This window comes from Oncorhynchus masou, chromosome 5 (genome assembly GCF_036934945.1).
Source record: "Oncorhynchus masou masou isolate Uvic2021 chromosome 5, UVic_Omas_1.1, whole genome shotgun sequence".
NCBI classification, from domain to species: Eukaryota; Metazoa; Chordata; class Actinopteri; order Salmoniformes; family Salmonidae; genus Oncorhynchus; species Oncorhynchus masou.
Genome location: NC_088216.1, coordinates 14,736,449 through 14,760,233, shown reverse-complemented (window position 1 = coordinate 14,760,233; position 23,785 = coordinate 14,736,449). Strand labels below are relative to the sequence as shown.

The 23,785-nt window shown below is 42.0% G+C and overlaps 1 protein-coding gene and 1 long non-coding RNA gene across 2 annotated transcripts in view; both read left to right on the top strand.

Moving 5' to 3' along the window:
* Window positions 1–23,785, top strand: part of LOC135534114 (uncharacterized) — an 82,521-nt gene that overhangs the window by 27,031 nt on the left and 31,705 nt on the right. The window lies entirely within an intron of this gene.
* LOC135525447 (B-cell receptor CD22-like) lies at window positions 947–22,261 on the top strand. The gene is made up of 14 exons (XM_064953080.1): window positions 947–1,091; window positions 15,660–15,737; window positions 16,020–16,343; window positions 16,463–16,684; window positions 16,866–17,225; window positions 17,359–17,577; window positions 18,279–18,605; window positions 18,929–19,183; window positions 19,804–20,067; window positions 20,280–20,367; window positions 20,556–20,595; window positions 21,239–21,319; window positions 21,528–21,620; window positions 21,693–22,261. The coding sequence occupies exons 2-14, from the start codon at window positions 15,683–15,685 to the stop codon at window positions 21,714–21,716; spliced, it is 2,352 nt and encodes a 783-aa protein (XP_064809152.1). The 5' UTR covers window positions 947–1,091; window positions 15,660–15,682; the 3' UTR covers window positions 21,717–22,261.

Below are 23,785 nucleotides of genomic sequence, written 5' to 3'. Positions count from 1 at the left end.
AGTTCATCCAGCGTAAGTTCTGGTGGCCTACCATAAGAGAAGACGTTGCCACTTTCGTCAATGCCTGCCCCGTGTGCTGCCAGGGCAAATCTTCTCACCTCCGCCCTCAAGGACTCCTTCACCCTTTACCTGTTCCCCACAGACCCTGGTCCCATATCTCATTGGACTTTATTACTGGACTTCCTCCATCCCATGGCAATACTACTATCCTAGTCATAATCGACAGGTTTTCAAAGGCGGCCAGGTTCGTCCCTCTGACTAAGTTACCTTCTGCCAAGGAAACGGCTGAGTTGGTAATTAATCATGTGTTCCGAGTCTTCGGCATTCCTCAAGATGTGGTTTCTGACAGAGGTCCCCAGTTCGCCTCAAGGTTTTGGAAGGCCTTCTGCCAACTCATGGGGGCTTCTGCCAGTCTATCTTCAGGGTACCATCCGGAGTCCAACGGCCAAACAGAGAGGATGAATCAAGAGCTGGAAACCACCCTCCGATGTATGACTCGTGACAACCCGTCCACATGGTCATCCTTTATTGTTTGGGCCGAATACGCGCACAACACCTTGCGCTCCTCCTCCACTGGTATGTCCCCGCACGAGTGTCAGTTTGGCTATGCTCCTCCATTATTCCCGGACCAGGAGGCAGAAGTCAGAGTGCCTTCAGCCTTGAGGTTCGTCAGACGCTGTCGGCTTATGTGGAGGAAGACCCGTCTTAATCTGATGCGTTCCTCACAGAGGTATCAACAACAAGCCAACAGACGTCGCCGTCCCGGGCCTACCCTGCGCCCCGGCCAGAGAGTCTGGCTTTCCACAAGAGACTTACCTCTACGGGTGGAGTCTCGCAAGCTGTCCCAAAAATACATCGGTCCCTTCAAGGTTGCCAGGAGAGTTAACCCAGTTTCTTATCGCCTACACTTACCCAGATCCCTTAAGATTAATCCCACATTTCATGTGTCATTGTTAAAACCTGTTGTTTTTTCTCCCCTTGTCCCGGCAGACAGACCTCCCCCTCCGCCTCGTGTCATTGGAGGCCAGCCGGCTTATACCGTCCACCGGATACTGGATTCCCGCCGGGTGCAGCGGTCCTGGCAGTATCTGGTGGACTGGGAAGGCTACGGTCCTGAGGAGCGCTCCTGGGTTCCTGCCAAAGACATCCTGGACCCTGACCTCATTCGTCAGTTCAGGGTCCTCCACCCTGAGAGAGCTGGTAGGAACGTCAGGAGCCGTTCCTAGGGGGGATTCTGTCAGGATTTGGCCAGGGTTGTTCCGGGTTTTGGTCAGTAGATGTCCCCATTGTGCTTTTTGTCCCTATGTTTTTCCCTTGATCCCCATTATTATTTGCACCTGTGTCTCGTTTCCCCTGATTGTATTTAAACCCTTTGTTTCCCTCAGTTCTGTGCTCTGTGTTTGTATGTTAGCACCCTGCCCTAGTGGTCTGTGTGCTCTTGTCGATTCCGGGTGAAGTTCTTGTGGTATTCTGTTTTTTTGTTTTTGTTTATTTTTGGTGAGTTTCTTTTGAGGTCTTTTTGTGTTTTTCCTACCACCTTTTGGATTTGCCATTTTTTGTATTTTAGGATTTTTTCTTTATTAAATACACCGTCTTAAGTACTGCTGTGTCTGCCTCATCTTCTGGGTTCTGCTGACTATTCGTGGCTCAGTTGGTTAAGTGACTGTTTCTCACTCCGGAGACCCAGGTTCGAAACCGGGTCCTGACATGCTGTGTACCCGACGAGAGGATGTGCCTATTACTCTTATGACCAAGGATTTACCTGCATAGAAATCACAACACTGGCGACATCGTGTGGAAGCTGTAGGAACTGTAAGCCGTTCGCTATCTATTATACCTTGCAATAGACAATACAGAGACTGGCGGATTCATTATTTCTTCGTCAATTTTGTGATCAGGTTTCCTTGCGATTTTGACCACGAAACACGTTCTGTTATAGTCACAGACATCATTTAACCAGTTTTAGAAACTTCAGAGTGTTTTCTATCCACACATACTAATCATATGCATATACTATATTCCTGGCATGAGTAGCAGGACGTTGAAATGTTGCGCGATTTTTAACAGAATGTTGGAAAAAGTAGCCCGATCTCTAACAGGTTATAAGCAACAATGCAGTTGTTTTTATGTAAGAAAATATTCAATTTTTTAAATGACAAAAATGATAAAAAAATGAATCACACAATAAAATAACAATAACGAAGCAGCAATAAACAATTACATGAAAGATTATTCACTGTAATTTTCAAAAAAGACGCATCATACAGATACAATGGGACACAACAATCCCAGACAGAAAGACAGATTTAGCTATATGGATGTCAAGGTTCACTTTGAGTCCATTGTTCTGAAGATCAGTGAGCTGAACACATCTCTTTCACACAAAAACACACTGGAAACTCAGAGCAGCTTGCCTTGGCCTTGTCATAATGACAGCTCACTGTTGTCTGTTGTTTCTAGCAAGCTAATGTTGATAGCTAAATGAGAGCAAACTGACTAGCTCACTAGTTAACTATGGGGTCTTGCTGTAATTCAGTGGCAGTGCATCATATTGTTCACAATCCAGTACATTCAGAGTAGCTGTGTGATGCACCAAAATGCTTGTTTATCACTGAATAACAGCCACTTCATGTAGCTAACAAGCTAGTTGAGATCACTAGTTCACTCAATTAAAACACCAGTTCAACATAAGTCCCAATAACACAGTATTTTTACGTACGTGACTGTTTTATTGTATATATATTTTTGACATTTTCAAATGTTATTTTACCTTCTATGTTGTATATTTTCATCGGACTAGAAGGGACATATGAAGCCTGGAAGCTGCAGTAATGTTGAGATGTCAGTAGGGAGAGCTCTAGTCTAGAACACTGGAACCATCTGTTCTGGAACCTTCAGTACCAGCTGATGAGGAGTGATGGGAATGGGTCACATTTTGTCTCTTGTAAAACATGCAGGTCCACTCCTCAAATAAAGAAATGCAACTTCAGTATTCTGACTTTAAACCATTTTCTATTTAGATACAGTAACATCGCTTATGTGACATGCTGTTGCTGCATGTTAATGACCTGTCTAGACTACTTTAAAATGTGTCAACCACAGAACTCACACTTAGGCTTTGCCTGCTTCTACTAACACTTACAGTAGACTACTTCTTGTTTCCATTCAGTGACAGTAAGTTGACTGACTGTTCAAGACCTCTCCTCTTCACTTCACTCTGTAAGTACACTTGATGATATCTTGAAATATAGTTTTAGTTTTGACGTTTTTAGCCAAACATCACATGACTGCCTGTATCTTTGTACTTGGTGGTTATTATTGAACTGTGTTTTGGTTGTTACATCAGGGCCTGTATTCATAAAGTGTCTCAGATGATCCATATAATTATGATCTAAAAGGCTAAACTGATCCCAGATCAGCTCTCCTTCTCTGATACACTTTGTGAATACTGACCCTGGACTGGGGTTTCATGTGTTTAGTTTAGTTCAGTTTATTCATTTACATGTTTAAAACATGATCAGTAGAGTTTGACAGTTATACCCAGATCTCCATTCAAAATGGTCATGTTCACTGTCATAGTATAACAGGGTCAAGTATAACTGTGTGTGAGAGTGGAAATACATTTTGACATATTCATCTGATTGTTGGATATACAGTCAAGACCAAAATGATTGGCACCCTTGACAAATACTGAGATATATTGTCTGCTACAAAAGATGGGAGGTACGTTGTACATGTGGTTTCACATAAAGACTTGTACATGCTATTTTAAGAGCTCTGAGAGCAATAGATTGTTGTGGAGACATTTTGAAAGTGGACTAAAGTAAGAGTGATTAAGTTGATGTTTCATAAGAGGTTAAGGAGTATTAACATGACACAGTGATGGTGGGTTGTGTTTAGTAGTAGTATTAACATGAGACACAGTGATGGAGGGTTGTGTTTAGGAGTAGTATTAACATGAGACACAGTGATGGTGGGTTGTGTTTAGGAGTAGTATTGACATGAGACACAGTGATGGTGGGTTGTGTTTAGGAGTAGTATTAACATGAGACACAGTGATGGTGGGTTGTGTTTAGGAGTAGTATTAACATGAGACACAGTGATGGTGGGTTGTGTAGGAGTAGTATTAACATGAGACACAGTGATGGTGGGTTGTGTTTAGGAGTAGTGTTAACATGAGACACAGTGATGGTGGGTTGTGTTTAGGAGTAGTGTTAACATGAGACACAGTGATGGTGGGTTGTGTTTAGGAGTAGTATTAACATGAGACACAGTGATGGTGGGTTGTGTTTAGGAGTAGTATTAACATGAGACACAGTGATGGTGGGTTGTGTAGGAGTAGTATTAACCTGAGACACAGTGATGGTGGGTTGTGTTTAGGTGTAGTATTAACATGAGACACAGTGATGGTGGGTTGTGTTTAGGAGTAGTATTAACCTGAGACACAGTGATGGTGGGTTGTGTATAGGAGTAGTATTAACATGAGACACAGTGATGGTGGGTTGTGTATAGGAGTAGTATTAACATGAGACACAGTGATGTGATATATATGGATAACAGGCTACATTAGACTATATATGGATAACAGGCTGCATTAGACTACATATGGATAACATGCTACATTAGACTATATATGGATAACATGTTACATTAGACTATATATGTATAACAGGCTACATTAGACTACAGTGCCCTGCGAAAGTATTCGGCCCCCTTGAACTTTGCGACCTTTTGCCACATTTCAGGCTTCAAACATAAAGATATAAAAGGTGCCATGTTGAACGTCACTGAGCTCTTCAGTAAGGCCATTCTACTGCCAATGTTATGGAGATTGAATGGCTGTGTCCTCAATTTTCTACATCTGTCAGCAACAGGTGTGGCTGAAATAACCTCATCCACTCATTTGAAGGGATGTTCACATACTTTTGTATAGTGTATGTGTCCCAAAACAAGCACATTTTGTTATATCTCCTAGATATAGGACAGTCACTTCAAAACATTAGTCCTTACGATACATTTTTTCACTGTCTTTTTTTAATTTAGCCATTTATGAACGTGTTACTCAATGTGTTTATATGGGCTATAGCAGTAAAGGGCTAATTCAATATTTTATCAAACCATTTTTATGTATTTCAAATAGCTAAGTGATCCATGGTACGACCACCTTGAAACAATTCCATATGTCAGCTAGTAGCACCCCCCCCCCCCCCAAACGGCTCAGACTTTTAGAGGTTCAAAAACCCAGTGTCAGAGGGAGCAATGTCCAGCAGCTAGACACACAAAACAAATCTAATTGTATTTGTCACATGCGCCAAATACAACAGGTGTAGACCTTGCTGTGAAATGGTTTACTGACAAGCCCTTAAGCAACAAAATAATAGATTTTTTAAATGATAACAATGATTTAAAAAATGATTTACACAATAAAATAACAATAACGAAGCAGCAAAAAACAATTACATGAAAGATTATTCACTGTAATTTAAATATAACACCCATCATGCAGACACAATGGGACACAATAATCCCAGACAGACAGACTTAGCTATATGGATGTCAGGGTTCACTTTGGATCCGTTGTTCTGAAGATAAGTGAGCTGAACACATCTCTTTCACACAAGAACACAGTGGACATTCAGAGCAGCTTGCCTTGGCCTTGTCATAATGACAGCTCACTGTTGTCTGTTGTTTCTAGCTAGCTAATGTTGATAGCTAAATGTCAGCTAACCTACTAGCTCACTAGTTAACTATGGGGTCTTGCTGTAATTCAGTGGCAGTGCATCATATTGTTCACAATCCAGTACATTCAGAGGAGCTGTGTGATGCACAAAAATGCTTGTTTATCACTGAATAACAGCAGCTTCATGTAGCTAACAAGCTAGTTGAGATCACTAGTTCACTCAATACAAATGCCAGTTCAACATAAGTCCCAATTACACAGTAATTTTACGTGCGTGACTGTTTTATTGTATATATATTTTTGACATTTTCAAATGTTATTTTACCTTCTATTTTGTATATTTTCATCAGACTTGTAGGGACATATGAGGCCTGGAAGCTGCAGTAATGTTGAGATGTCAGTAGGGAGAGCTCTAGTCTAGAACACTGGAACCAAAGATACTCCCCTTTCATCTGTTCTGGAACCTTCAGTACCAGCTGATGAGGAGTGATGGGAATGGGTCACATTTTGTCTCTTGTAAAACATGTAGGTCCACTCCTCAAATAAAGAAATGCAACTTCAGTATTCTGACTTTAAACCATTTTCTATTTAGATACAGTAACATCGCTTATGTGACATGTTGTTGCTGCATGTTAATGACCTGTCTAGACTACTTTAAAATGTGTCAACCACAGAACTCACACTTAGGCTTTGCCTGCTTCTACTAACACTTACAGTAGACTACTTCTTGTTTCCACACAGTGACAGTAAGTTGACTAACTGTTCAAGACCTCTCCTCTTCACTTCACTCTGTAAGTACATTTGATGATATCTTGAAATATAGTTTTATTTTTGCTGTTTTTAGCCAAACATCACATGACTTCCTGTATCTTTGTACTTGGTGGTTTATATTGAACTGTGTTTTGGTTGTTACATCAGGGCCTGTATTCATAAAGTGTCTCAGACGGTCCATATAATTATGATCTAAAAGGCTAAACTGATCCCAGATCAGCTCTCCTACTCTGATAGACTTTGTGAATACAGACCCTGGACTGTGGTTTCATGTGTTTAGTTTAGTTCAGTTTATTCATGTACATGTTTAAAACATGATCAGTAGAGTATACCAGTAATACCCAGATCTCCATTCAATAGGGTCATGTTCACTGTCATAGTATAACAGGGTCAATGATAACTGTGTGTGCGTGTGCGTGTGTGTGTGTGTGTGTGTGTGTGTGTGTTTGTGCATGTGCGACGTGTGTGTGTGTGTGTGTGTGCGTGCGTGTGCATGTGCATGTGCGACGTGTCTGTGTGTGTGTGTCTGTGTGTGTGTGTGTGTGTGTGTGTGTGTGTGTGTGTGTGTGTGTGTGTGTGTGTCTGTGCATGTGCGACGTGTGTGTGTGTGTGTGCGTGTGTGTTAAAATGCATTTTGACATATTAATCTGAACCAAAATTATTGGCACCCTTGACAAATTCTGAGCTATATTCTATGCTACAAAGATGGGAAGTACATTGTACATGGTGTTTCACATGAAGACTTTATGCTATTTTAAGAGCTCTGAGAGCAACAGTGCGACAATAAGAGTGAGAAAGATTGAGTGGATGCTTCTTAAGAGCTTTAGGAGTAGTATTAACATGAGACACAGTGATGGTGGGTTGTGTATAGGAGTAGTATTAACATGAGACAGTGATGGTGGGTTGTGTTTAGGAGTAATATTAACATGAGACACAGTGATGGTGGGTTGTGTATAGGAGTAGTATTAACATGAGACAGTGATGGTGGGTTGTGTTTAGGAGTAGTGTTAACATGAGACACAGTGATGGTGGGTTGTGTTTAGGAGTAGTATTAACATGAGACAGTGATGGAGGGTTGTGTTTAGGAGTAGTATTAACATGAGACACAGTGATGGTGGGTTGTGTTTAGGAGTAGTATTAACATGAGACAGTGATGGTGGGTTGTGTTTAGGAGTAGTATTAACATGAGACACAGTGATGGTGGGTTGTGTTTAGGAGTAGTATTAACATGAGACACAGTGATGTGATATATATGGATAACATGCTACATTAGACTATATATGGATAACATGCTACATTAGACTATATATGGATAACATGTTACATTAGACTATATATGGATAACAGGCTACATTAGACTATATATGGATAACAGGCTACATTAGACTATATATGGATAACAGGCTACATTAGACTATATATGGATAACAGGCTACATTAGACTATATATGGATAACAGGCTACATTAGACTATATATGGATAACAGGCTACATTAGACTATATATGGATAACAGGCTACATTAGACTATATATGGATAACAGGCTACATTAGACTATATATGGATAACAGGCTACATTAGACTATATATGGATAACAGGCTACATTAGACTATATATGGATAACAGGCTACATTAGACTATATATGGATAACAGGCTACATTAGACTATATATGGATAACAGGCTACATTAGACTATATATGGATAACAGGCTACATTAGACTATATATGGATAACAGGCTACATTAGACTATATATGGATAACAGGCTACATTAGACTATATATGGATAACAGGCTACATTAGACTATATATGGATAACAGGCTACATTAGACTATATATGGATAACAGGCTACATTAGACTATATATGGATAACAGGCTACATTAGACTATATATGGATAACAGGCTACATTAGACTATATATGGATAACAGGCTACATTAGACTATATATGGATAACAGGCTACATTAGACTATATATGGATAACAGGCTACATTAGACTATATATGGATAACAGGCTACATTAGACTATATATGGATAACAGGCTACATTAGACTATATATGGATAACAGGCTACATTAGACTATATATGGATAACAGGCTACATTAGACTATATATGGATAACAGGCTACATTAGACTATATATGGATAACAGGCTACATTAGACTATATTTGGATAACATGCTACATTAGACTATACAGTATATGGACAGCAGCAGTCAATACAGCAGACTATGGTGATGATGATACTGATTCCTCTGCTAACTAATGCTACTACCAGTACTGTACACAAGGGTTAACAGTGTAACATAATATGCTAGTGGCATGTTGTACTACTACAGACATCAGTGTTTTTGTGTTTAAATGTGACATTGTCAAGTAGTAGCCAGAGTTGTGTTTCACCTTTCTATCTGATGTATTGTCAGTTTGTAATGTTATTAGCCCAACATTATTGAGGACATTATTATTAGGATGGTGCAGTAATGTTGAGATGCCAGTAGGAGGAGCTCTAGTATAGAACACTGGAACCTTCAGTACCACTTTGATGCAGCTGATGAGGAGTGTAAATTGAATGTGTTTGTAGAATATAATGAATGACATCATGGAACTGACCAAATGTAAATGGAACTTTGACCTGTTCCATGTAGAACTTAGAGGGACAAGGCAACACATTCTAAGATATTATAAACATTCCATATAGAATAGTCAACATATTTTCTGATGTATCAAATACTTATGTCATGCAATAAAATGCAAATTAATTACTTAAAGATCATTCAATGTGATTTTCTGTATTTTTGTTTTAGATTCCGTCTCTCACAGTTGAAGTGTACCTATGATAAAAATGACAGACCTCTACATGCTTTGCAAGTGGGAAAACCTGCAAAATCGGCAGTGTTTCAAATACTTGTTCTCCCCACTGTACCACCACAGACCGATGCTGGCACTAAGACCACACTCAATGAGCTGTATGCCGCCATAAGCAAACAGCAAAACTCTCATCCAGAGGCGCCGCTCCTAGTGGCCAGGGACTTTAATGCAGGGAAACTTAAATCTGTTATACCTCATTTCCACCAGCATGTTAAATGTGCAACCAGAGGGAAAACCTCTGGAGCACCTTTACTCCACACAGAGACGTGTACACAGCTCTACCTCGCCCTCCATTTGGCAACCAGAGGGAAAACCTCTGGAGCACCTTTACTCCACACACAGAGACGTGTACACAGCTCTACCTCGCCCTCCATTTAGCAACCAGAGGGAAAACCTCTGGAGCAGCTTTACTCCACACAGAGACGTGTACACAGCTCTACCTCGCCCTCCATTTGGCAACCAGAGGGAAAACCTCTGGAGCACCTTTACTCCACACAGAGATGTGTACACAGCTCTACCTCACCCTCCATTTGGCAACCAGAGGGAAAACCTCTGGAGCACCTTTACTCCACACACAGAGATGTGTACACAGCTCTACCTCGCCCTCCATTTGGCAACCAGAGGGAAAACCTCTGGAGCACCTTTTACTCCACACAGAGACGTGTACACAGCTCTACCTCGCCCTCCATTTGGCAAATCTGACCAGAATTATATCCTCCTCATTCCTGCTTACAAGCAAACATTAAACCAGGAAACACCAGTGACTCAATCAATATAAAAGTGGTCAGATGAAGCAGATGCTAAGCTACAGGACTGTTTTGCTAACACAGACTGGAAAATGTTCCGGATTCTTCTGATGGCATTGAGGAGTACATCACAGTTGTCCCTGACTTCATCAGTAAGTGCAGTGATGACGTTGTCCCCACAGTGACTGTACGTACATACCCCAACCAGCAGCATTGGCTTGCAAACTATTACAGACTACAAAGTGAAGCACAGCCGAGAGTTGCCCGGTGAACCTACCAGCATACCAGTCGAGCTAAATTACAAGAGCCTACCAGTCTAGCTAAATTACTTCTATGCTCTCTTCGAAGCTAGTAACACTGAAACATGCATGAGAGCATCAGCTGTTCTGGACGACTGTGTGATCACGCTCTCCACAGCCGATGTATGACCTTTAAACAGGTCAACATTCACCAGGCCGCAGGGCCAGATGGATTACGAGGATGTGTACTCCTAGCATGCGCTGACCAACTGGCAAGTGGCTTCACTAACATTTTCTACCTCTCCCTGTCTGAGTCTGTAAAACCAACATGTTTCAAGCAGACCACCATAGTCCCTGTGCCCAAGAACACTAAGGCAACCTGCTTAAATTACTACTAATCCATAGCACTCACATCTGTAGCCATGAAGTGCTTTGAAAGGCTGGTCATGGTTCACATTAACACCATTATCGCAGAAACCCTAGACCCACTTCAATTTGCATACCACCCAAACAGATCCACAGATGATGCAATCTCTATTGCACTCCACACCTGTACAAAAGGAACACCTATGTGAGAATGCTATTAATTGACTACAGCTCAGTGTTCAACACCATAGTGCCCTCAAAGCTCATCACTAAGCTAAATACCCTGTGACTAAACACTTCCCTCTGCAACTGGATCCTGGACTTCCTGTTGAGCCGCCCCCAGGTGGTAAGACTAGGTAACACCACATCCACCATGCTGATCCTCAACACGGGGGCCCTTCAGAGTTGCGTGCTCAGTCCCCTCCTGTACTCCCTATTCACTCATGACTACATGGTCAGGCACGACTCCAACACCATCATTAAGTTTTCTGATGACGCAACAGTGGTCGGCCTGCCTGATCACCAACAACGACGAGACAGCAAATAGGGAGGAGATCAGAGACCTGGCCGTGTGGTGCCAGGACAACAACCTCTCCCTCAACGTGATCAAGACTAAAGAGATGATTGTGGACTACAGGAAAAGGAGGACTGAGCACGCCCCCATTCTCATTGACGGGGCTGTAGTGGAGCAGGTTCAGAGCGTCAAGTTCCTTGGTGTATACATCACCAACAAACTAACATGGTCCAAGCACACCAAGACAGTCGTGAAGAGGGCACGACAAAACCCATTCCCCCTCAAGAGACTGAAAAGATTTGGCATGGTTCTCAGATCCTCAAAAGATTCTACAGCTGCACCATCGAGAGCATCCTGACTGGTTGCATCACTGCCTGGTATGACTACTGCTCGGCCTCCGAATGCAAGGCACTACAGAGGGTAGTGAGAACGGCTCAGTACATCACTGTGGCCATGCTTCCTGCCATCCAGGATCTCTATACCAGGCGGTGTCAGAGGAAGGCCCTAAAAAAAGTCTCCAGCCATCCTAGTCATAGACTGTTCTCTCTGCAACCGCACGGCAAGCAGTACCGGAGCACCTAGTGTAGGTCCAAAAGACTCCTTAACAGCTTCTACCCCAACCCATAAGACTGCTGAACAGCTTCTACCCCAACCCATAAGACTGCTGAACAGCTTCTACCCCAACCCATAAGACTGCTGAACAGCTTCTACCCCAACCCATAAGACTGCTGAACAGCTTCTACCCCAACCCATAAGACTGCTGAACAGCTTCTACCCCAACCCATAAGACTCCTGAACAGCTTCTACCCAACCCATAAGACTGCTGAACAGCTTCTACCCCAACCCATAAGACTGCTGAACAGCTTCTACCCCAACCCATAAGACTGCTGAACAGCTTCTACCCCAACCCATAAGACTGCTGAACAGCTTCTACCCAACCCATAAGACTCCTGAACAGCTTCTACCCAACCCATAAGACTCCTGAACAGCTTCTACCCCAACCCATAAGACTCCTGAACAGCTTCTACCCCAACCCATAAGACTGCTGAACAGCTTCTACCCCAACCCATAAGACTGCTGAACAGCTTCTACCCAACCCATAAGACTCCTGAACAGCTTCTACCCCAACCCATAAGACTCCTGAACAGCTTCTATCCAACCCATAAGACTCCTGAACAGCTTCTACCCCAACCCATAAGACTCCTGAACAGCTTCTACCCCTACCCATAAGACTGCTGAACAGCTTCTACCCCAACCCATAAGACTCCTGAACAGCTTCTACCCCAACCCATAAGACTCCTGAACAGCTTCTACCCCAACCCATAAGACTCCTGAACAGCTTCTACCCCAACCCATAAGACTCCTGAACAGCTTCTACCCCAACCCATAAGACTGCTGAACAGCTTCTACCCCAACCCATAAGACTCCTGAACAGCTTCTACCCAACCCATAAGACTCCTGAACAGCTTCTACCCAACCCATAAGACTCCTGAACAGCTTCTACCCCAACCCATAAGACTCCTGAACAGCTTCTACCCCAACCCATAAGACTGCTGAACAGCTTCTACCCCAACCCATAAGACTCCTGAACAGCTTCTACCCCTACCCATAAGACTGCTGAACAGCTTCTACCCCAACCCATAAGACTCCTGAACAGCTTCTACCCCAACCCATAAGACTCCTGAACAGCTTCTACCCCAACCCATAAGACTCCTGAACAGCTTCTACCCCAACCCATAAGACTCCTGACCAGCTTCTACCCAACCCATAAGACTCCTGACCAGCTTCTACCCCAACCCATAAGACTCCTGAACAGCTTCTACCCCAACCCATAAGACTCCTGAACAGCTTCTACCCAACCCATAAGACTCCTGAACAGCTTCTACCCCAACCCATAAGACTCCTGAACAGCTTCTACCCAACCCATAAGACTCCTGAACAGCTTCTACCCCAACCCATAAGACTCCTGAACAGCTTCTACCCAACCCATAAGACTCCTGAACAGCTTCTACCCCAACCCATAAGACTCCTGAACAGCTTCTACCCCTACCCATAAGACTGCTGAACAGCTTCTACCCCAACCCATAAGACTCCTGAACAGCTTCTACCCCAACCCATAAGACTCCTGAACAGCTTCTACCCCAACCCATAAGACTCCTGACCAGCTTCTACCCAACCCATAAGACTCCTGACCAGCTTCTACCCCAACCCATAAGACTCCTGAACAGCTTCTACCCCAACCCATAAGACTCCTGAACAGCTTCTACCCAACCCATAAGACTCCTGAACAGCTTCTACCCCAACCCATAAGACTCCTGAACAGCTTCTACCCAACCCATAAGACTCCTGAACAGCTTCTACCCCAACCCATAAGACTCCTGAACAGCTTCTACACCAACCCATAAGACTCCTGAACAGCTTCTACCCCAACCCATAAGACTCCTGAACAGCTTCTACCCCAACCCATAAGACTCCTGAACAGCTTCTACCCCAACCCATAAGACTCCTGAACAGCTTCTACCCCAACCCATAAGACTCCTGAACAGATGGCTACCCCAACCCATAAGACTCCTGAACAGCTTCTACCCCAACCCATAAGACTCCTGAACAGCTTCTACCCAACCCATAAGACTCCTGAACAGCTTCTACCCCAACCCATAAGACTCCTGAACAGCTTCTACCCAACCCATAAGACTGCTGAACAGCTTCTACCCCAACCCATAAGACTCCTGAATAGCTTCTACCCAACCCATAAGACTCCTGAACAGCTTCTACCCCAACCCATAAGACTCCTGAACAGCTTCTACCCAACCCATAAGACTCCTGAACAGCTTCTACCCAACCCATAAGACTCCTGAACAGCTTCTACCCAACCCATAAGACTGCTGAACAGCTTCTACCCCAACCCATAAGACTCCTGAACAGCTTCTACCCCAACCCATAAGACTCCTGAACAGCTTCTACCCAACCCATAAGACTCCTGAACAGCTTCTACCCAACCCATAAGACTCCTGAACAGCTTCTACCCCAACCCATAAGACTCCTGAACAGCTTCTACCCAACCCATAAGACTCCTGAACAGCTTCTACCCCAACCCATAAGACTCCTGAACAGCTTCTACCCCAACCCATAAGACTCCTGAACAGATGGCTACCCAGACTATTTGCATTCCCCCCCCTCTTTTTACTCTGCTGCTACAATACTCTCTGTTATTATCTATGCATAAGTCACTTTAATAACTCTACCTACAAGTACATATTACCTCAATTTCCTCGACTAACCGGTGCCACCGCACATTGACTCTGTACCTTTACCCCCTGTATATAGCCTCGCTATTGTTATTTTATTGCTGCTCTTAATTATTTGTTACTTTAAAAACAAAAACAAAAATTGTTGTATTTTTCTTAAAACTGCATGGTTAGTTAATGGCTTGTAAATAAGCGTTTCACTGTAAGGTCTACACCTGTTGTATTCGGCACATGTGACAAAAACAATTTGATTTGAAGCTGGTTTAATGTTGATTATCATGTGTTTTCCTGTGTGCCAAATACTCCAGATATTGTTGTTGGGGGGGTGCAGGGGAGGTACTAATTGTTGAAGTGGGCTACTCATTTAACATCAACATAGAGCAGGTCTTAAATACCAGCCCCTCGTGATGCTTGGACAGCCTGGGTGGAGGTGCAAGCTGGTGGCACTGAAATGTGTCCATCTCGGCCACTCACACAGTCACAAGTGTAGAGAGTCAGGAGGCAGTTGCAGGTTTAGAACTACTGAAATGTCATAAAATAATAAAGTACTCAGGAAATAGCAGGACAACAAGCAACATTTACCAAATTTGCCAAAGCGAAGGCTGGTGTGTGTCTGTCTGTCTGTCTGTCTGTCTGTCTGTGTGTTTGGGTGTGTGTGTGTGTGTGTGTGTGTGTGTGTGTGTGTGTGTGTGTGTGTGTGTGTGTGTGTGTGTGTGTGTGTGTGTGTCTGTGTGTGTGTGTGTGTGTGTGTGTGTGTGTGTGTGTGTGTGTGTGTGTGTGTCTGTGGGTGTGTGTTTGGGGGTGTGTTTGGGTGTGCATGTTTGTGAGTCACTTGCTGTTTAGCCTCACAGCTTGGAGGTAGCTCCTATCATTGAACCTTGTGGTCAGAAATATGTGTTTACAGTACTACAGATTTATTCAATTAGTGATTGTTGTTGTTTATAATGATGATGACTGTTGTATACATTAGGAAATTATTTTTGCATCATACATCATGTCAGCTTAAATAGACAGATGTAGACAGACATGCAACTCGTCACACACATTACATACTGACATTATTCACATAGACAATCATATAGCACAATACAACACAACACAATATGAGCCTGGTTCATTTTCAGTAATGAGGCCCTGTACCCCATTTACAGTTTCTACTTCAATGTATCAGGTGGAGTTATTCACCAGCTATAGAGTGAGTTGTTGTTTATGTTTCTAAGACTGCAGGGTGGGAGATGCAACAATGGCCTTGAGAACAGCAGGAAGTGTGCTGGTGGTCTTTCTCTGGTCTGTAGCAGGTATGGTCTCATTCTTATGTTTTAGTTGCTCTGTTTAACAATCTACAGACATTTCTAAAAGGATAAGAATCATAATGTTATTCTGGTGTGTTCTGTTAGGAGTCTCCACTTCACTTTAAATAGTTATCTTTCACACCTCACTGAGTGACCCTTATCTGTGCTTTCCATTCACACTCAACTCAGCAACTATGGCAACAAAGTGTGGACAAACCTTACTGTCAGTGTGAGCCGAAAGACCTTGACTTCATTCTGATTCCCTTTTGTTGTGTGACTGGGTTTCAGTGATTCTGGGTCAGAATAGCAGGATTGTGACCTACACCAAGAAACGTTTCTGTACCTTGAAGGGGTCAACAGTGGATCTATCCTGCTCTTACACATATCCCAGAGGTCTTACAGTCACAGCAACCACATGGTATAAAAGGAAGAGTTTGACCTGGACTCACATCCAAGATAAATATGAGGATCGTATAGAGTACCGTGGGAATAAGGAGAATGACTGCACCCTGAGAATCACAGACCTGAGAGAGGAGGATTCAGCATCATATTACTTCTCATTTTCAACAAGCTCATGGACATCTGGCTCAGATGTCACTCTCTCTGTCACAGGTTCTGTAATCTGACATAAAGAGAACAGTTACCACTTCTAATGATGTATTACATTTTCAATGAGAACTTGGAATGGTGCTGACTGACAGATGTTCTCCATTGTTGTTTCATAACTACAGATCTAAAGGTGACTGGGGGAATGTGGACAAGAGAGGAGTATTGGATGACACTGACCTGTAGCACCACCTGTACTCTGACTGACAACCCCACCTACATCTGGTACAAGAACGGACACAAAGTAAAGGAGGACACTTCCAGCCTGTACTCAGACTCCTTTAGTGATGCAGACAGTTACTCCTGTGCTGTAAAAGGCCATGAGGATCTCCTCTCTCCTGCAGTGTGTGAGTGTGGATTCAACTCAGTATTCTAGTATACCTTTTCAAGTGTAATTATTCTTTCTAATAAACAGTCCTCATAGATAACACTTAGCATAACAGTAACACAGGATGGCAGAAATATTTTGGATTACTGATGCTCACGATCCCACTGAGTAAATCATGCATTCTTATCATTATGTTTCAGGTGTTCAGGGTCAGAGCTGCTACAGAGTGACTTACACCAAGAGGACAATCTGTGTCTTGAAGAGGTCAACAGTGGATATATCCTGTACTTATAGAAGTGGTGATGATACAGTCAAATCATCACTCTGGTTTAGTCCTAAACAGAGTGACAGGTGGAGGGATAAGTTGATGCCTGAGGACCTAACCACAGACCCAGGGTATGCAGGTCGTGTGGAGTATGTTGGAGAGAATGAGAGAGGTCGCTCCACCCTGAGAATCACAGATCTGAGAGAGGAGGACTCTGCTGAGTACAAGTTCATATTCAACACACAGACATCAAGATGGGGACACAGCTTCCCTGGAACAACTCTGACTGTCACAGGTAACACTGGATCATGTTAATACATACAGTATCATGTTAATACATACATTTCTATTAGATGTTTCATTATACATGTTTTATCCATAATACACTATTGGTTTAATGATGTTATTGTCATTGACTCTGTATTCAGACCTGCAGGTGAAGGTGACTCCTGCCACAGAGGCAGGGAAGAGGACACTGACCTGTATCACCACCTGTACTCTGACTGACAACCCCACCTACATCTGGTACAAGAACGGACACAAAGTAAAGGAGGACACTTCCAGCCTGGACTCAGACTCCTTTAGTGATGCAGACAGTTACTCCTGTGCTGTAAAAGGCCATGAGGATCTCCGCTCTCCTGCAGTGTGTAAGTGTGGACTTTTACATACAACATTTGTTTCAGGTCGTCAGACGATCATTATTTAATTTGCTGTGAATGTGACGTCCACTTCTGCTTTAGTTCTGTATGCTTTGCCACGCAGTGTTGAATGGGCTTCAAGATATATAATCAAATTCATGAAAATGCAGTCAATGGATGAATTTACTTCTACCAAATACCTTTCATTATGTTGTTGAGCCTGTACAACATTGCACTACTTTTTTGAGCACTGAAGACCCATGAAAAATAACTACTAAAGTTTAAAAACTACAAAGCTGAATGATAGTCACTTCCTGGTTACTTTCACAGCATATGATTTAAACATTGTTGTGTTGTTGTTTTCATTGATACTTGGAGGTGAGGTGCCCTGATTGGTGTCACTCATTAGTCAGAATCTGTTACAACTGGGGGGTTTTATTTTGTTTGCCTCTTCTTGGGTAAATGTTGTGGAAGCTCATGTCTTTTTGTTCCAGTTGTTGTTGATAGTACATTTTCAATGGACTCCCCCATGAGTGTCTTTCAGAGCCCACTGGTCTCATTTTTGTCTTTGTCAGTGACTCTTTTATTAATTCCCATTTGTGTTTTGGTTATATTTGAGGTTTTCTTGCTGGGGAACGTAACAGCATAAGTGTACAGTAGATATTGTAATGAAGAATTTTATAAAGGTGTTATATTGTCTTGTATTTCAGGTCAGAAGTGTTGGAGTGTGACTTACACCCATCAGAAGATCTGTGCTTTGAAGGGGTCAACAGTGGACATATCCTGCTCTTACACATATCCCAGTTATCATGAGATCAAACAAGCTTTCTGGTTTACTAAATGGTCTGGTATGGAGGCTGAAGATCTGAGCTCAGTGCCAGGGTATGAGGGTCATATAGAGTACCTTGGGGATAAGGAGAGTGACTGTACCCTGAGAATCACAGACCTGAGATTGAGTGACTCTGCTGGGTTCAGGTTCAGATTCATAACATCTGGAGGAAAGTTTTCTGGCTCACCTGTCTCCCTGACTGTCACAGGTAATCTGTCACTCATCTCACATCTATGACACATATCTAGATAACTGTAATGTGAGTGTTGTTTGTATGTATGCGAATGAGAATGTTGTGTTTTAATCTGTTTTATTGATTCTATGGAACCTAGGACTTCCTGGAAAACAGTGGAAATTATTACAGAGTTGACTGTCCTGTCTAAATATATCAAATTAATGACCGTAATTACCTTATTTAAGGGCAGTCATGCAGACACTGCAGTGTTATGTAACAGGGGAAAAAATATATAATATTTCACATAAGAGGACATATATAGGAGGAGAATAATGATGTGGTTCCTTTTACTCTAGATGTTGTGTTGGAGATGGATCCTACATCTGTGTCAGAGGGGGAGAGAGTCACACTGAGATGTAGAACCAACTGTACACTGGACCCCATCACAGCCTACAGTTGGTATAAGAATGGACAGTCTATACCAAACAGCAACACCTCCTCTCCTGTCTATATCCTGTTCTCAGTCAGCAGTGAGGATACAGGCAGATACTCCTGTTCTGTAGAAGGACATGAGGATCTCCCCTCTGCTGAAGAAACTCTCAATGTCACATGTAAGTACATTGGGGATTTTAATGTCCAGTTTGATATACTGACAATGTTGACACTTGAATTTAGAATAGATTGTTTTACACAATAATTATATCTATCAATACATATTTTAGTGTGTAACATCCTGTCACTCCCTGACCATAGAGAGCCCTCGGTTCTCTATGGTGTTTAGGTCAGAGCGTGACTAGGGGGGTGTTCTTGTCATTTATTTTCTATGTTGCTGGTTTGCGTGGTTCCCAATTAGAGGCAGCTGGTCATCGTTGCCTCTAATTGGGGATCATATTCAGGAAGCCCTTTATCCCACCTGCTTTGTGGGATATTGTTTTTGAGTGAGTTCATGTTGCACCTCAGTACTGTCGTCGTTGTTAGTTTCTTGGTTTATTTTAAGTTTCACTAAAAATAAAGATGTAGAACTCCACTCATGCTGCGCCTTGGTCCGTCTCTCCACACGATCGTGACTCATCCATTTCCCTGAATGTGCATTACCACAATGTCATCATTATTTTTAGTATTTCTGTTTCACATTTTCTTTTGCTCTGAATTAATCATTTATTATAATGTATAAATTATTTCAACTAAACACAAATGTTGCTATAAATAAATACAATGTATTTTACACCAGATGGTCCAAGGAACACCTCATTGTCAGTCAGTCCCTCTGGTGAAATAGTGGAGGGCAGTTCAGTGACTCTGACCTGCAGCAGTGATGCCAACCCACCTGTGGACAAATACACCTGGTACAAGAAGAACGTAACCTCACCAAAAGCATCAGGACAGAGTTACAGCATCACTAACATCAGCTCTGAGGACAGAGGAGAATATTACTGTGAGGCCCAGAATGGAAGAGGATCTAATAACTCTACAGCTCTGATGATCATTGTAGCAGGTAAAGTTACATCTTCAATACTTCAATACAAAATGATGTTCAATAACAAATGATGTTTCAAGGTAATATTCTTCTAGTTTGCCTCATTACACTTTGGTTTATAACTATACATAGGCTTCTATATACAAGTATAGCATTAATGTCCTGTTTTGCTGTATATTCATTTTCACTTCATAATAACATGTTCTCATATCATCCATTTCATCTATTAGGGAAACAGACCTCATTTCTGACTGCAGCTGTAGGAATCACAGTGGTTCTGGTTCTCATCCTCTGTCTCTCTGGACTCATGTGGTTCAGGTGAGTGAAGAAGGAAAACTGATATTTGTATTATTCTTCCACCTTAACACTCAGATTTGTTACTAACTTAATTCATTCATAAAGGTATTTATTGGCCCAATGCCCTTAACTGCTAAACTGTATTAGTAACACATCACCTTCCACTAGAGGTCAGTAGAGAGCAGAACTCACTCTGTTCCTCTTTACAGGAGATCCACAGGAGGAAGTGATGCGACAACAGACACACAGGTGATTCTATCAGTTATCAGTTACACCAGGACACCCCCCCCCCACCGTGTAGTGTTTGGGCAAAAAACAAAATGTGCACCCAGAGGAGGTCCAGCCCTGAGTTTGGGAAACCCTGAGTTACAACTCCATTTTCATTAATTTACTGTCAAGACAGTCTCTTTCATACTATTTTCATTGTTACGTCTCTCCCTCTCCCTCTGTCTCTCTCTCTGTCTCTCTCTCTGTCTCTCTCTCTCTCTCTCTCTCTCTCTCTCTGTCTCTCTGTCTCTGTCTCTCCCTCTCTCTCTGTCTCTCTCTCTCTCTGTCTCTCTCTCTGTCTCTCTCTCTCTCTCTCTGTCTCTCTCTCTGTCTCTCTCTCTGTCTCTCTCTCTGTCTCTCTCTCTCTCCCTCTCTCTCTCTCTCTGTCTCTCTCTCTGTCTCTCTCTCTGTCTCTCTCTCTCTCTCTCTCTCTGTCTCTCTCTCTGTCTCTCTCTCTCTCTCTCTGTCTCTCTCTCTCTCTGTCTCTCTCTCTGTCTCTCTGTCTCTCTCTGTCTCTCTCTGTCTCTGTCTCTCTTTCTGTCTCTCTCTGTCTCTCTCTCTCTCTCTCTCTCTCTCTGTCTCTCTCTCTGTCTCTCTCTCTCTCTCTCTCGCTCTCTCCCCACAGAGTGTCCGTCCTGACTGTAACAGTGACACGTACACAGGTCTGAACATGAGGACCATGTCCCCTGACTATGACACGCTGGCAGTAAGTCTCTTATAATACATTTTGATTGTTCGTGAGTGTGTTTGTGTTTTATACAGTACTTGAATGTGTTTAGAGAAAAGTATGGAAAGTTGTGTTTCAAAGAACACATGCATTTCCTCTCTCTCTCCCTCTCCTACTCTCTCTATATCTTTCCCTCTCTATATATATCTTTCCCTCTCTCTTTCTCTCTCTCTCTTTCTGTCCACAGAGTGTCCATCCTGACCCTAACAGTGACCCCAACAGTGACATGTACACACCTCTGAACATGAAGACCAGGTCACCAGAGTATGACACCCTGGCAGTAAGTGTGTTTGTGTGTGTACATAAATATTTTAGTCGGAGTGTAAATTGCTAACTCATTATCTTCTTTCAGAATGTGAGGGGACCCTGCCACTGAAGAGAACCACCACAGATCCTGGACTGAAGAGAACGACCACAGATCCTGGACTGAAGAGAACCACCACAGATCCTGGACTGAAGAGAATCACCACAGAAGCTGGACTGAAGAGTATCACCACAGAAGCTGGACTGAAGAGAATCACCACAGAAGCAGGACTGACGAGCTACGGTTCTAATCCAAAACCAGGCCTCACACCTCTATTCTCTTGCAACCATATCGAGATGGTTTTCCAGACCATGAACTTTAACTTTTGAGTAAATGCTGGAATAGATGTTTTATTTTCTTATGATGATAATTATGTATATTGGTGATAAATGGGATGGGTTATGCTTCTGCTTTTTTTCAATGGGATTTTTTCCATTTCCATATTTCTTCTTGTGTACCAATCTGTTTACTATCTATAGTTTAAGATTATATTTCTGATATTGTTCTATGGAATTTTGCAAATTAGGGATTTATAACATCAATAGTCTTACTTTCCTCTGCAACTAATATGGATAATATTGACAACAGCTTTTTAATATTTTTTTGCTTTTGGGTCAAGTTTCCTGATGTGTTGATGATGATTTACTTTGTATTGCTGTCAGACATTATTCCACATTTGTTCTTTTATATTTTATAATACTATATATTTTTTATTTTTTATTTTTTAATGTAATCAGTTAATTACATACATTTAAACATTTGCTGTTTTTTATATTAATTACAATTGTATATTATATAATTGTATATTACGTAATGCTATATTGTTCAGTGTCATATCACTTGTTATGTCACATTCTTCATTATTACGTATTTTATATACATGTTTACCTTTGCAGTTTTTACAGTGTGGTTTAGTGACAATACAGTACAAGCATCATGTTGTAAATAAGATCAAAGTTTAAACCTGTTAAGGATGCTGTGAATTTTCGCAGCTTTTTGTTAAAAATCCCGCAAAATTTCAACGTCCTGCTAGTCATGCCAGGAATATAGTATATGCATATGATTAGTATGTGCGGATAGAAAACACTCCGAAGTTCATAAACCTGGTTAAATGATGTCTGTGACTATAACAGAATGTGTGTAGGAGGCAAAATCCCAAGGAAACCAGTTCACAAAAAACATAAAACAAATATCAATCCGCCAGTATCTGTATTGTCTATGGCAAGGTAAAATAGATAGCGACCGGTTTACAGTTCCTACAGCTTACGCACGATGTCGCCAGTGTTGTGAATTGTATTGAAGTTAATCCTTGGTCAAATGAGTAATAGGCACTTCCTCTCGTCGAGTCCCCCAGAGGAAGTTATGAAAGCTAGAAAATGGACGAAGATGTCAAGACTTGCTGCTATTGAATACAGATCGCCCCGTGATCAATTTGATCGTTTATTAACGTTTACTAATACCTAAAGTTGGATTACAAAAGCAGTTTGAAGTGTTTTGTCAAAGTTTATAGGCAACTTTCGGAATGTAAAAAATGTGACTCATAATACATTGATTCATATAAACATAAACTGTCCATGAGTACAACCGACCCACCCTTATCAGCAGGACGAAAAGGACTGACGTATCGGATTGTAAATCAAGCAAAGCTTGTTTTTCATCCTTAGGTACATTATGGAAAGATTTGGACCCCTGTTTATTCTTAAGGAGATGTCCAACATCTTTTTCCACAACTCTGCAATGTCTCGATAGAGTGATTGCGATTGGCAGGAGATATAAAATAACTCTTGCTTCTAAAAGGAGTCGGAGTATGTGCAGGAGAGCAACCTACTGGTTCAATAGAAGTGTCAGAATTAGGGGAGCTTAAGTATTCCCTTAAACGGATGTTTCTAAAAAAACTTCAACATGTCTACCTTAACATCAAAATTGTTGCACTGGGTTGTAGGCACAAAATATAACCATTTATTAAGCAAAGAGACATGGGCAGGGCTCAATATCTTGGAATGACAGTGTTGCAGGAATTAAATTCCTCTGTTTTAATACCCAATTAAAATCAAGCACTCTGTCAATTCATAAGGATATGTATGACCCTTATTAGTATAAAAATGGACAGAGCCCAGTCTTAAAGTCAAACAGCAGAGAGT

Bases quoted from the DNA above. Each gene is read 5' to 3' on its own strand.
- LOC135525447 (XM_064953080.1), top strand. From the start codon at position 15,683: ATGGCCTTGAGAACAGCAGGAAGTGTGCTGGTGGTCTTTCTCTGGTCT. The intron at 16,344-16,462 runs GTTCTGTAATCT...TCATAACTACAG, and splicing joins TGTCACTCTCTCTGTCACAG to ATCTAAAGGTGACTGGGGGA. The intron at 17,226-17,358 runs GTAACACTGGAT...CTCTGTATTCAG, and splicing joins AACAACTCTGACTGTCACAG to ACCTGCAGGTGAAGGTGACT.